The sequence below is a fragment of the Salmo salar genome, chromosome ssa04 (genome assembly GCF_905237065.1).
Source record: "Salmo salar chromosome ssa04, Ssal_v3.1, whole genome shotgun sequence".
In the NCBI taxonomy this organism is placed as follows: Eukaryota; Metazoa; Chordata; class Actinopteri; order Salmoniformes; family Salmonidae; genus Salmo; species Salmo salar.
This window is the reverse complement of record NC_059445.1, coordinates 18,605,751-18,617,798: the sequence shown is the minus strand read 5'-3', so window position 1 is coordinate 18,617,798 and position 12,048 is coordinate 18,605,751. Positions and strand designations below refer to the sequence as shown.

Below are 12,048 nucleotides of genomic sequence, written 5' to 3'. Positions count from 1 at the left end.
CACATGGTTAGCAGATGTTAATGCGAGTGTAGCGAAATGCTTGTGCTTCTAGTTCCGACCATGCAGTAATATCTAACAAGTAATCTAAACATTTCACAACAACTACCTTATACACACAAGTGTAAAGGAATGAATAAGAATATGTACATAAAAATATATATGGATGAGCGATGGCCGAACGGCATAGGTAAGATGCAGTAGATGGTATAGAGTACAATATATACATATGAGATGAGTAGTGTAGGGTATGTAAACATTATATAAAGTGGCATAGTTTGAAGTAACTAGTGATACATTTATAACATCCAATTTTTTATTATTAAAGTGGCTAGAGAATAAGTCAGTATGTTGGCAGCAGCCACTCAATGTTAGTGATGGCTGTTTAACAGTCTGATGGCCTTGAGATAGAAGCTGTTTTTCAGTCTCTCGGTCCCAGCTTTGATGCACCTGTACTGACCTCACCTTCTGGATGATAGCGGGTTGTGAACAGGCAGTGGCTCGGGTGGTTGTTGTCCTTGATGATCTTTTTGGCCTTCCTGTGACATCGGGTGGTGTAGGTGTCCTGGAGAGCAGGTAGTTTGCCCCCGGTGATGCGTTGTGCAGACCTCACTACCCTCTGGAGAGCCTTACGGTTGTGGGCAGAGCAGTTGCCGTACCAGGTGGTGATACAGCCCGACAGGATGCTCTCAATTGTGCATCTGTAAAAGTTTGTGAGTGTCTTTGGTGACAAGCCGAGTTTCTTCAGCCTCCTAAGGTTGAAGAGGTGCTGTTGTGCCTTCTTCACCACGCTCTCTGTGTGGGTGGACCATTTCAGTTTGTCCGTGATGTGCTGAGGAACTTTCCACCTTCTCCACTACTGTCCCGTCGATGTGGATAGGGGGGTGCTCCCTCTGCTGTTTCCTGAAGTCCACGATCATCTCCTTTGTTTTGTTGACGTTGAGTGTGAGGTTATTTTCCTGACACCACACTCCGAGGGCCCTCACCTCCTCCCTGTAGGCTGTCTCGTCGTTGTTGGTAATCAAGCCTACCACTGTAGTGTCATCTGCAAAATTGATGATTGAGTTGGAGGCGTGCATGGCCACGCAGTCATGGGTGAACAGGGAGTACAGGAGAGGTCTGAGAACGCACCCTTGTGGGGCCCCAGTGTTGAGGATCAGCAGGGTGGAGATGTTGTTTCCTACACTCATCACCTGGGGGCGGCCCGTCAGGAAGTCCAGGACCCAGTTGCACAGGGCAGGGTCGAGACCCAGGGTCTCGAGCTTAATGACGAGTTTGGAGGGTACTATGGTGTTAAATGCTGAGCTGTAGTCGATGAACAGCATTCTTACATAGGTATTCCTCTTGTCCAGATTGGTTAGGGCAGTGTGCAGCTACCAAAGGTGCTTCAACAAAGTACTGAGTAAAGGGTCTGAATACTTATGCACCTTTAGGATGAATTGGAACGCCGACTGTGAGCCAGGCCTAATCGCCCAACATCAGTGCCCGACCTCACTAATGCTTAAATCACAGTGTTAGAGATGGGCTTGACTATGGTTTGCATTTTATAATATCGTGTCATGTTTCTGTGTGTACAGTAAAGACTTTCTTATATACATCTTAATATGCTCTTCTCTGCATTTTGTGTTTACAGTCTGCAGTCCATGAGGAACTGCTGATATCCGGTGTTGCTGGTGGGAGAGACTGGACCTCTGAAACGGGTGGTCACAAACCCTGGCACCGGTTCAGAACCCTGGATCAGGAGCCTTCGCTCTTACTTCCCGAGTCGGAACTGGGACCGAACCACGAAGGACAGAGGCTCCACCACCACACAGAACACAACCAGTGGACAGGTGGACTGAACAACCTCAGTCCTGGTGGTCATCAGAGAGACAGAGGATCCAGTCTGCAGCCCAGACCCTTCTCTTCACAGTCTCAGTGCAGGGATGAAGCAAGGCCTGGGGCTGATCGAGATAGACCCTCCTGTTCCTATGATACAAACACCACAGTATCCATGATAAACAGAGCAGGTCACCCTGGGCTTCAGCCTTCACAGAGAGTAGTGGGCGACCCCTCTGGTGGGAGTCTATCAGTAAGTCTGTCTTCTCCTTCAGAGTCTCGTCTAATGCCTAGTGACTGCGTTCATAGAAAGCCTGGACCTGGGTCTAGCCTTCCTCAGCTACCTCATGGTTACCCCATGAATACAGACAGGGTCAGAATGGGTGTTCATCACAAAAGGTACCTTGCCTATAACACAGCAGACAACCCCAACAACACCCAAACAATGGCTAGAGGTCGAGGACAGAACTCAAATACTCCTGCTTCTACCTCCTCTGGTGTCATTGGGTCACAACGTGGGGGGCCGAGCGTTAGGACTGACGCCAACAAGCCGTATGCCTGCCCCACGTGTGGGAAGTGCTTCGCTGAAGCGTACTATGTGAAGATGCACCAGACCGTTCATACCAAGGAGAAGCCCTTCAAGTGCAAACTATGTTATAAGAGCTTCTCCTTCCTGACTAACCTTATCAGACATAGGAGTGTCCACAATGGGAAGAATTCGTAGCAGTGTGGCTTGAGATGTACACAGAGGATATCTGAGAACCATTCTTTAGCTGACATATTATAGTTATAGTAAGAAGGTAATCAACCACTTACCCTTCATTAACCCTTTTGTTAACTTGTCATTTGAAACAGGCTAGTAAATACCTTGTTTTTAGAGAAACCGTAAACCTGGGCAAGAACTAGAAGAGTTGAATATTTACCTTACTGGAGTTGATATAGTCATATTATTTTCTATTCTGTTCTAGCTAACACTTCTTTCTAAACAAGTCTGCTCTCAGCTTGAAAGATACTGATCATAGGATATCTGATGTGTAATGTCATAAGAAGTACCGTATTTCAAAGAACAGCAAGCATACATTTAACATTTAACCGCACCCTTTGAAGTATGAGGCAAACCAATAAGATACATTCTCTTCAGAGTAAACGGAGGTAGGTGGAAATGGGAAGAGATGACTGACACAATGGCGGAAACTGTTTTGTTTGAAACTGCTGGCGAGTGAAGATGACAGTGAGAATGAGTGGGTTTCACTGGCGAAAAAGAAAGGAAACAAGAGAAGTAAAGTTGTGGTGGACAATAGGAAACTCTTAGACTGGTTTTTGATCGGAGTGAGGGTTTTGGATCAATGGAACCTGGGAGATCCATTTGAAGTGGCATCAGTGAGAGTCACAAGAAGTGGGCTTATTTCGATTTTTTCTGTGTGTCGAGACATGACAGGTGTCTCAATCAATGAGAGAAGACTTGAAATAGACAAGATGGCGGCGTACACATTGTTGGATACTTCGTGGAGCAAAAAAAGTATTTATTTTAATAACAGAGCATTTATCTCAATTCAAACGGACCCTTTGCAACTGGACACAGACATTTTATGGGACTCCTGTTTCCACGAATCGAGGACGAAGAAAATGATCTGTGCTACACCAAACAGTACCTATCCTGTAACACCCATTAATGGATACCAAAAGTTTTTGGGTAAATCACATCTGGTGTAACAATCTGTAGCTAAGGATGTACAAGGAATCCTGTACATGAAGGTACCGCCCTCACAGGCCCCTGAACCTGTGTAGGGATTTGATTTAGATTGGACTGTGAGTGACTGAAGAAGTGGGATGGTTTTAATTGATCTATATTTGTATTTCGTGCATTGTCACCCCCCCCCTTCCCGAAATGGATTCTAGAGGGTCCACACAGGGGGAAAACCCTAAAGCTGCCCCCAGTGTGAGAAGAAGTTCTCCCGCCAGCACCACCTGAAGATGGTCCACACGGGCGTGAGGCTGTTCGCCTGTACACACTGCGGGAAGAGGTTCTCAGAGAAGAGCTACCTCAGGATACACCAGCAGAAAAACCATTCCACTCTATAACATAGAAAGTAACCATTCCACTCGATAGCTTCTGACGTTTAGATCAAACCCTGCATTAAAGACAGATTAATTTTCATTGTTGTCAGCAGAAAATATCATTTGGAATAACTAGAGTAACAGATTTCAGTATTGAATATTCCTGGGTAGGATATTGTATCCAGACATAAAGTGTCTTATATATCATGTTTGTACTGTGTAGGCTAAATGATATTCACAAATTCCTTTTTATTACTTTCATTCAACTACTTTATTTTTACCTAAAGACACTCTTAATGAGAAAATTAATGCAGTTTATCAAGTTCATGCAGTTTTGTTGTTTAGACGTGTGTGTGGTTCTATTGCTAATACTGGTTTCAATGTGTCACTATGGGATTTGCTTGGGGGCAGATTATTTGTTTGAAGTATCCAATCACACAGCATCTGTTGGAGACAGAGAGGTCGAGTGGCGCCCACTGGTCAACAAGGATTATCCCTCAATCTCCTGCTTTACACAGAGCCCTGGCAACTACTGTTAACGCAGGGATCTTTTGACCCAGAGTTCCCCTGTCCAGTGTCTGTGTTCTTTTGCCCATCTTAATCTTTTATTTTTATTGGCCAGTCTGAGAGATTTCTTTTTCTTTGCAACTCTGCCTAGAAGGCCAGCATCTCAGAGTCGCCTCTTCACTATTGACATTGAGACTGGTGTTTTGCGGGTACTATTTAATGAAGCTGCCAGTTGAGGACTTGTGAGGCATCTGTTTCTCAAACTAGACACTCGCCAATTTGTGCAGTTCTGTGAACGGAGTAGTACACAGCGTTGTAAGAAATCTTCAGTTTCTTGGCAATTTCTCGCATGGAATAGCCTTCATTTCTCAGGACAAGAATAGACTGACGAGTTTCAGAAGAAAGTTCTTTGTTTCTGGCCATTTTGATCCTGTAATCGAACCCACAAATGCTGATGCTCCAGATACTCAACTAGTCTAAAGAAGGCCAATTTTATTGCTTCTTTAATCAGTACAACAGTTTTCAGCTGTGCCAACATAATTGCAAAAGGGTTTTCTAATGATCAATTAGCCTTTTAAAATGATAAACTTGGATTAGCTAACACATCGTGCCATTGGAACACAGGAGTGATGGTTGCTGATAATGGTCCTCTGTACACCTACGTAGATATTCCATAAAAAAAATCAGCCGTTTCCAGCTTGAATAGTCATTTACAACATGAACAATGTCTGCACTGTATTTCTGATCAATTTGATGTTATTTTAATGGACAAAAAATTATATCTTCTTTAAAAAACAAGGACATTTCTAAGTGACCCCAAACTTATGAACGGTAGTGTAAGAATTACCAACTGTTTGTGTCTTGGGCATCCCCCTGTAAGTGCTGATTTAGGACCAGATTTGCCTTTTAAATCATAATGAATAAGACTATTGATCCTCAATCAGCACTCCTACTCTGACCCTTTGTGGATACAGGCCAAGGTCTTCAATAATTGTAAGTGTGGGACCACACCTTTGAATTATCAAACCATTTAAGTGTCAAGTAAGCAAATCAACTTACATGTTTGCATAGTATCAAATTAACTAAGACGTTTTGCATAGTATCAAATCAACTAACATGAGGTTCTCAGAGGGGAGCTACCTCAGGAAATGCACATGGCCCATGTATAGAGTGATATGTAGTACTAGTTACTAGTTTATTTGTAGTTCATTCTGGTGGATTTGGATATTGTAGGGAACTGGATGAGGTGAACTGAGGAAAGAATGAGTATGATATGACAACTATGTCCCTTTAGGTTGATACTGGTATTTTATAGTGACATAATGATAGTGTTAATTCATGTTTAGTTGACATGAAGTAGTGAAGCTGTGTGTAAAATAATGTTGAACCTCTTCCAAAGTATTCTAAAATTAATTATTTCAAAGCAAGGGTACCAGATTTACAGAAAAGGTAGTGTTACCATAGTGTCACGTATCAGTTTGTGCAATAAAAGTACTGTACTTCACGTTATGTGATTGTATGACCATTTTGTCGAAATTAAATACAAAATTGACTCTGTGTGGACTTGGTTATCTCAGTCGAACCAAAACATTATACTTAATTCTTGAAATGACACATGGAAAAAATATATAATAATAAACTCAACTGACTGTGGTTAACATTTTCTAATATGTCATGTTTCTGTGAGTACAGCAAAGACTTATAAACCTTTATATGCTCTTCTGTACAATTTGTGTTTACACCGTCTGCAGTCCATGAAGACCTGCTGATATCCGGTGTTGCTCGCCACAGTCTCAGTGCAGGGTTGGAGCAAGGCCTGGGGCTGATAGGAACAGGAGGGTCTATCTCTATGATACAAACACCACAGTATCCATGATGAACAGAGCAGGTCACCCTGGGCTTCAGCCTTCACAGAGAGTCTTTCAGCAAGTCTGTCTTCTCCTTAAGTTAAGGGTCCCGTCTAATGCGTGGTACCTAGTGTGTAGTTCAGCCCACAATCCTAATAACACCCAAACAATGGCTAGAAGTCAAGGAGGGAGCTCAAAGACTAACCACCTGATAGTGGTGGCACCTGCTTCTACCTTAGGTGTCATTGGGTGACAACGTGTGAGGCCTAGCATTACAGATGCCGACAAGCCATATGCCTGCTCACGTGTGGGAAGCGCTTCGCTAAGGAGAAATATGTGAAGCAGCATCAGACCGTTCCCACCAAGAAGAATCCCTTCAAATGTTTCTCCCTCCTGAGTATCCTTATGAGACATAGGAGTGTCCACAATGGGCACTGGGTAGTAGGTAGGAGTTGCCCTTAATCAGATATTTTTTCATGCTCTCCTCCCAACTTTCATCATATCTGTGATGTGTGTTATTGTTATGAATCTCCCATGGCTGTTGCAAACATTGTCAATCAATTATTGACCTACTCAGCCACACAAGTCACACACTCAAAGTTGGCTGTATTTATACTGATGTACACACATTTATTTGGACAGTGAAGCTAAAACTTTTAATTTGGTTCTATACTCCAGCATTTTGGATTTGAGATCAATGTTTCATTAGGAAAGTATGTTTGTCTATGGAGATTGCATGGCTGTGTGCTCAATTTTACACACCAACGGGTGTGGCTGAAATAGCCGAATACACTAATTTGAAGGGGTGTCCACATACGTTTGTATATACAGTGCATTCGGGAAGTATTCATACCCCTTGACTTTTTGTTGTTACAGCCTTATTCTAAAGTGGATTATATTGTTTTTTTCCCCCTCAGTCTACACACAATACCCCATTACGACAAAGCGAAAACTGGTTTAGACATTTTTGCTAATTTATTACAAATGAAAAACTGAAATCATATTTACATAAGTATTCAGACCCTTTACTCAGTACTTTGTTGAAGTACATTTGGCAGCGACTACAGCCTCGCGTCTTCTTGGGTATGACGCTACAAGCTTGGCACACCTGTATTTGGAGAGTTTCTCCCATTCTTTTCTGCAGATCCTCTCAAACTCTGTCAGGTTGGATGGGGAGCGTCGGTGCACAGCTATTTTCAGGTCTCTCCAGAGCTGTTTGATGGGGTTCAAGTCCGGGCTCTGGCTGGACCACTCAAGAACATTGAGACTTGTTCCAAAGCCACTCCTGCGTTGTCTTGGCTGTGTGCTTATGGTTGTTGTCCTGTTGGAAGGTGAACCTTCGCCCCAGTCTCTCCTAAGCGCTCTGGAGCAGGTTTTCATCAAGGATCTCTCTGTACTTCGCTCGGTTCATCTTTCCCTCGATCCTGACTAGACAACCAGTCTCTGCCGCTGAAAAACATCCCCACAGCATGATGCTGCCACCACCATGCTTCACCGTAGGGATGATGCCAGGTTTCCTCGCTTGGCATTCAGGCCAAAGCATTATCTCTTGTTTCTCATGGTCAGAGTCCTTTAGGTGCCTCTTGGCAAAATCCAAGCGGACTGTCATGTGACTTTTACTGAAGAGTGGCTTCCATCTGGCCACTCTACCATAAAGGCCTGATTGGTGGAGTGCTGCAGAGATGTTAGTCCTTCTGGAAGGTTCTCCCATCGCCACAGAGCAACTCTAGAGCTCTGTCAGAGTGGCCATCGGGTACTTGGTTACCTCTCTGATCAAGGCCCTTCTCCTCGATTGCTCAGTTTGGCTGGCTGCCAGCTCGAGGAAGAGTCTTGGTGGTTCCAAACCCTGTTCCATTTAAGAATGATGGAGGCCACTGTGTTCTGAGGGACTTTCAATACTGCAGAAATGTTTTGGTACCCTTCCCCAGATCTGTGCCTCGACACAATCCTGTCGCTGAGCTTTACGGACAATTCCTTCGACCTCATGACTTGGTTTTGCTCTGACATGCACTGTCAACTTTGGGACCTTATATAGACAGGTGTAGCCCTTTCCAAAACATGTCCAATCAATTGAATTACCAAAGGTGGACTCCAATCAAGTTGTAGAAACATCTCAAGGATGCTCAATGGAAACAGGATGCACCTGAGCTCAATTTTGAGTCTCATAGCAAAGGGTCTGAATACGTATGTACATAAGGTATCTGTTTTTTGTTTTTAATAGATTTGCAAAAATGCCTAAAAAACTGTTTTTGCTTTGTCATTATGGGGTATTGAGTGTAGATTGATGAGGAAAATGTTTTATTTAATATATTTTAGAATAAGGCTGTAAGGTAACAAAATGTGGAAAAAGTCAAGGGGTCTGAATACTTTCCGAATGCACTGTTTGTATCAAGGTGACATCTAGATGATTATTTATTGTGTGGGCTTCTACCCTACTAAAAATAAAATCACGTGAGAGAAAAAATAGTAACATTAGCTACCGCTGGCCACACGACTGTGATACCTAGTAGGAAGCACTTCAAGTCGGCAGGCATGTCGATACGACACTGGTGCGCTAGCGCCGGTTTATCTTGTTGTGCAGCCCAATCAACCACGCCAAACGGTCTTGAGTGGCAACAGATCTGCCCAATTAGCTGATTTGTTTTCCATACACTCACTGCTTTCGTCACACCCACTCCGGTCGCCATATTGGGCTGCAGCGTCCCATACTTGGGACGAAAGCGAATGTTTCCGGTTTTCAGGGATATAGTATTTTCAACATAACTTCTGGCTCCTCTGAAAACAGATGTGGGGATTCCGCCAGAGATACTTTTGAGGAGATGGGGAAAATACATTGGAATCAGTTAAGCGCCCATTGTGTACGTTGCCCATGCGTCGTCAATTGGCCGCGCGGTGCACTCTGGGCGAGTAAATGGGAGTCAATTGGGTGCTAGCTACACAACCCAAAATTAGTAATTTGTGTCTCGGACCAGACAGGATATATTGTATTAGGTTTTGCAGTGTTTGTGATGCCAATTTAGCAATTTTGTTGCTAGATTTAGCAACTTTTCAGAGTACCCTGGCAACTTTTTTTTCAAACAGCACCTAGCAACAAATTTAGCAACTTTTAAAAATGTTTTTGGAACTTTTAGCAACTTTTAAAAAGTGACTCAAACGCTAAAATGCACACATTTTCCCTCTAAATTACACAAAAACGATTTTCTCTGTCACAACACACGTGCCTGGCTGCAAAAGTGTTGTGAGTGATGTCTGCAGCAGGCGCTCAGCTTGTGCACAGGCAGCAGCAGGCCAGCAGCAATTTCAACAAATTGCAAATCATTGTTGGCTGACTGCAGCAGCAGTAGTATGCGTTCAACGAGACAAACCCAATGAATATAGTTGGTCACAAATGTTTGATCTTGAACAGAACTTACAACATCAATCAACATGTCTCAATCAAAATTGTACAGCCAGAAGTACACAAAAGAGTGGGAGTCTGTACCTGAATTTAAAGGGTGGCTGAAGCCAGTAATTGGGGACGATTGTCGGGCATACTGTGCGTACTGCAAATCAGATATGCTTGCAAAAATGTATGACATCAAAAAACATTGTGCTACAGCAAAGCATATAAATAAATCAAAACCGTACAACCCCACAACGCAGTCTACATTACCACAGTTGGTTAAAAAAGTGGATAACTTCAAAAGCGCAGCAGCTACTATGGCAATGGCCACTGCAGAGCATTGTTCGCTGCTAGCATGTGACCATTTAGGTATGGCTTGCAAAGCTGCCTTTTCAGATTCTGTGGCAGCAACAAACTTCCAAATGCACCGCACCAAGTGCACAGAAATGATTAGGGGAGTACTGGCTCCTTATTTTCTCAAAAGGGTAACATCAGATTTGGGGGATGAGAAGTTCAGTCTCCTTTTGGATGAGTCCACTGATGTCAGTGTCTCAAAATACCTGGGTGTGGTGATTCGGTATTTCAGTGCTAAAAAAATAACCGTTGTGTCCACATTTCTTGGGCTGGTTGAATTGGAGGGGGGCAATGCCAGATCAATAGCAAAGGTGGTAGTTGAGTTTCTTGAGAAGTGTAACCTTAAAAAAGAGAATCTTCAGGGTATTGGCACTGATAATGCGTCTGTGATGACTGGGGTGCACAGCGGGGTGCACAAGATCTTAAAGGAAGAATGTGCATTTCCCAATTTGGTACTCATCTGCTGTGTGTGCCAGTCTTTACAATTGGCAGTCTGTGCAGCATCCAAAGAAACAATCCCTAGGAGTGTTGAGTACTTAATCAGGGAAACCTACAACTGGTTTTCGATTTCCCCAAAACGGCGCAAGGCGTACAAAGCAGTGTATGCCACTATTAATTGTGGCCAGAAACCCCTGCAGATCACCAAAGTGTGTGCCACACATTGGCTATCGATTGAGCCTGTGGTAACTCGTATATTGAGCCAGTGGGAAGAACTGAAACTCCACTTTGAGTTGACCAAGGCCAGTGAGCGTTGCTACATGACGGATGTGCTCCACGCCATGTACATGGACAAGACCAACTATGTCTACCTGACATTCTTGAAATCAATCCTGTCCAACGTACAAGTTGCAGTGAAGTCATTTGAGGGAGAGCAAACAGATCCTGTCAAGCTTTTGGACAATCTGGTACACCTCTTAACATCAATTTGCAGCAGAGTAGTCAACCCTATGGCAAAAATTGATGTCCTGAAGGATGCCATTGATGGACACCTCAGTCCATCACCATACCTTGGGTACCTTTTCGAGAGCACGGTGTACCAACTCAGTCTTGCGCCAGAGGACAAAAAGGTCATTCGGAGACAGTGCATCAACTACATTGTTGCTTTAAGCAAGGAGCTGCAAGCAAGGCTCCCAGACAACCTTGAAGCCTTGCGAAACATGGCCTTGTTCAGTGTTAAGGAAACGTTAAAGCACAATAAAGGCACCACTGAAATTATTAAAGTAGCTGAGCTACTGGGATACCAGCCCCAAACAATTGATCAAATTGTTTCCCAATGGAGAAACATCCATCTGTTTAGGTGGGACAACTGAAAATACAGTCGAGTTTTGGAGTGAAGTCAATAACTACACGGACTCTTCCGGGTCAAATCCATTTGAAGAACTGTGCAAAGCTGCACTCGCAGCCCTCTCCTTGCCACACTCAAATGCGGAGGTTGAACGGCTGTTCAGCCAAATGAGTGTGGTCAAGTCAAAGTTAAGAAATAGAATGTCACTGCACACTCTCAACTCCATACTCCTGGTGCAGTATGGACTGAAGCTGGCTGGTGATACCTGTTACCAGCATAAACTACCAAGTGAAGTTCTGCAGCAGTTTGGCACCACAGCAGCATATAGCTTTAAGGCCACTCCATCCTCTACTGCTGGTTCCAGCTCCGTGACAATGCAGTTGGACAGTGAAGATGAAGAGGATTTCCTTGCCGATCGATGATTCATAATATTTACAGTTCGTATGCAAGGAGTGGACTTTCTGGAACTGGCGGAGACACACAGCTGATGGTGGCAGTGTGTACTGCAGTGTGTGCGAGAACAGTAACAATATGTGGAGGAAACCATTGAGCAGCTAGCCAGCCAAGCAGCACAACAACCTGGAGAGAGCTGGAGAGAGAATCCTAGCTTGTTCAATAAGATAGCATATATACCTTGTTATTAGCCTGTACCTATAATTGTTGATCAGTTAGGTAGCATGTTAACTTACTACCGATACACTGCTTAAAACTATAATTGTTCAGCGTGTGTAGGTTTACTAGTTAAAAAGAAAATACATTTTATTTAATTGCTCAATAATGTGTAATTGTTCAATAATTCA

General features: G+C 43.5%; 2 protein-coding genes across 2 annotated transcripts in view; one reads left to right on the top strand and one right to left on the bottom strand.

The window, feature by feature from the left end:
• The window catches only part of zn214 (Zinc finger protein 214), a 31,510-nt gene extending 26,694 nt beyond the window's left edge, over window positions 1-4,816 (top strand). Inside the window, exon 7 of the mRNA XM_045716210.1 lies at window positions 1,631-4,816. Within this exon, the coding sequence (XP_045572166.1) occupies window positions 1,631-2,539 (909 nt within the window). The 3' untranslated portion in view covers window positions 2,540-4,816. The remainder of the gene's footprint in view (window positions 1-1,630) is intronic.
• Window positions 1-12,048, bottom strand: part of LOC106602437 (oocyte zinc finger protein XlCOF29-like) — a 395,249-nt gene that overhangs the window by 192,244 nt on the left and 190,957 nt on the right. The window lies entirely within an intron of this gene.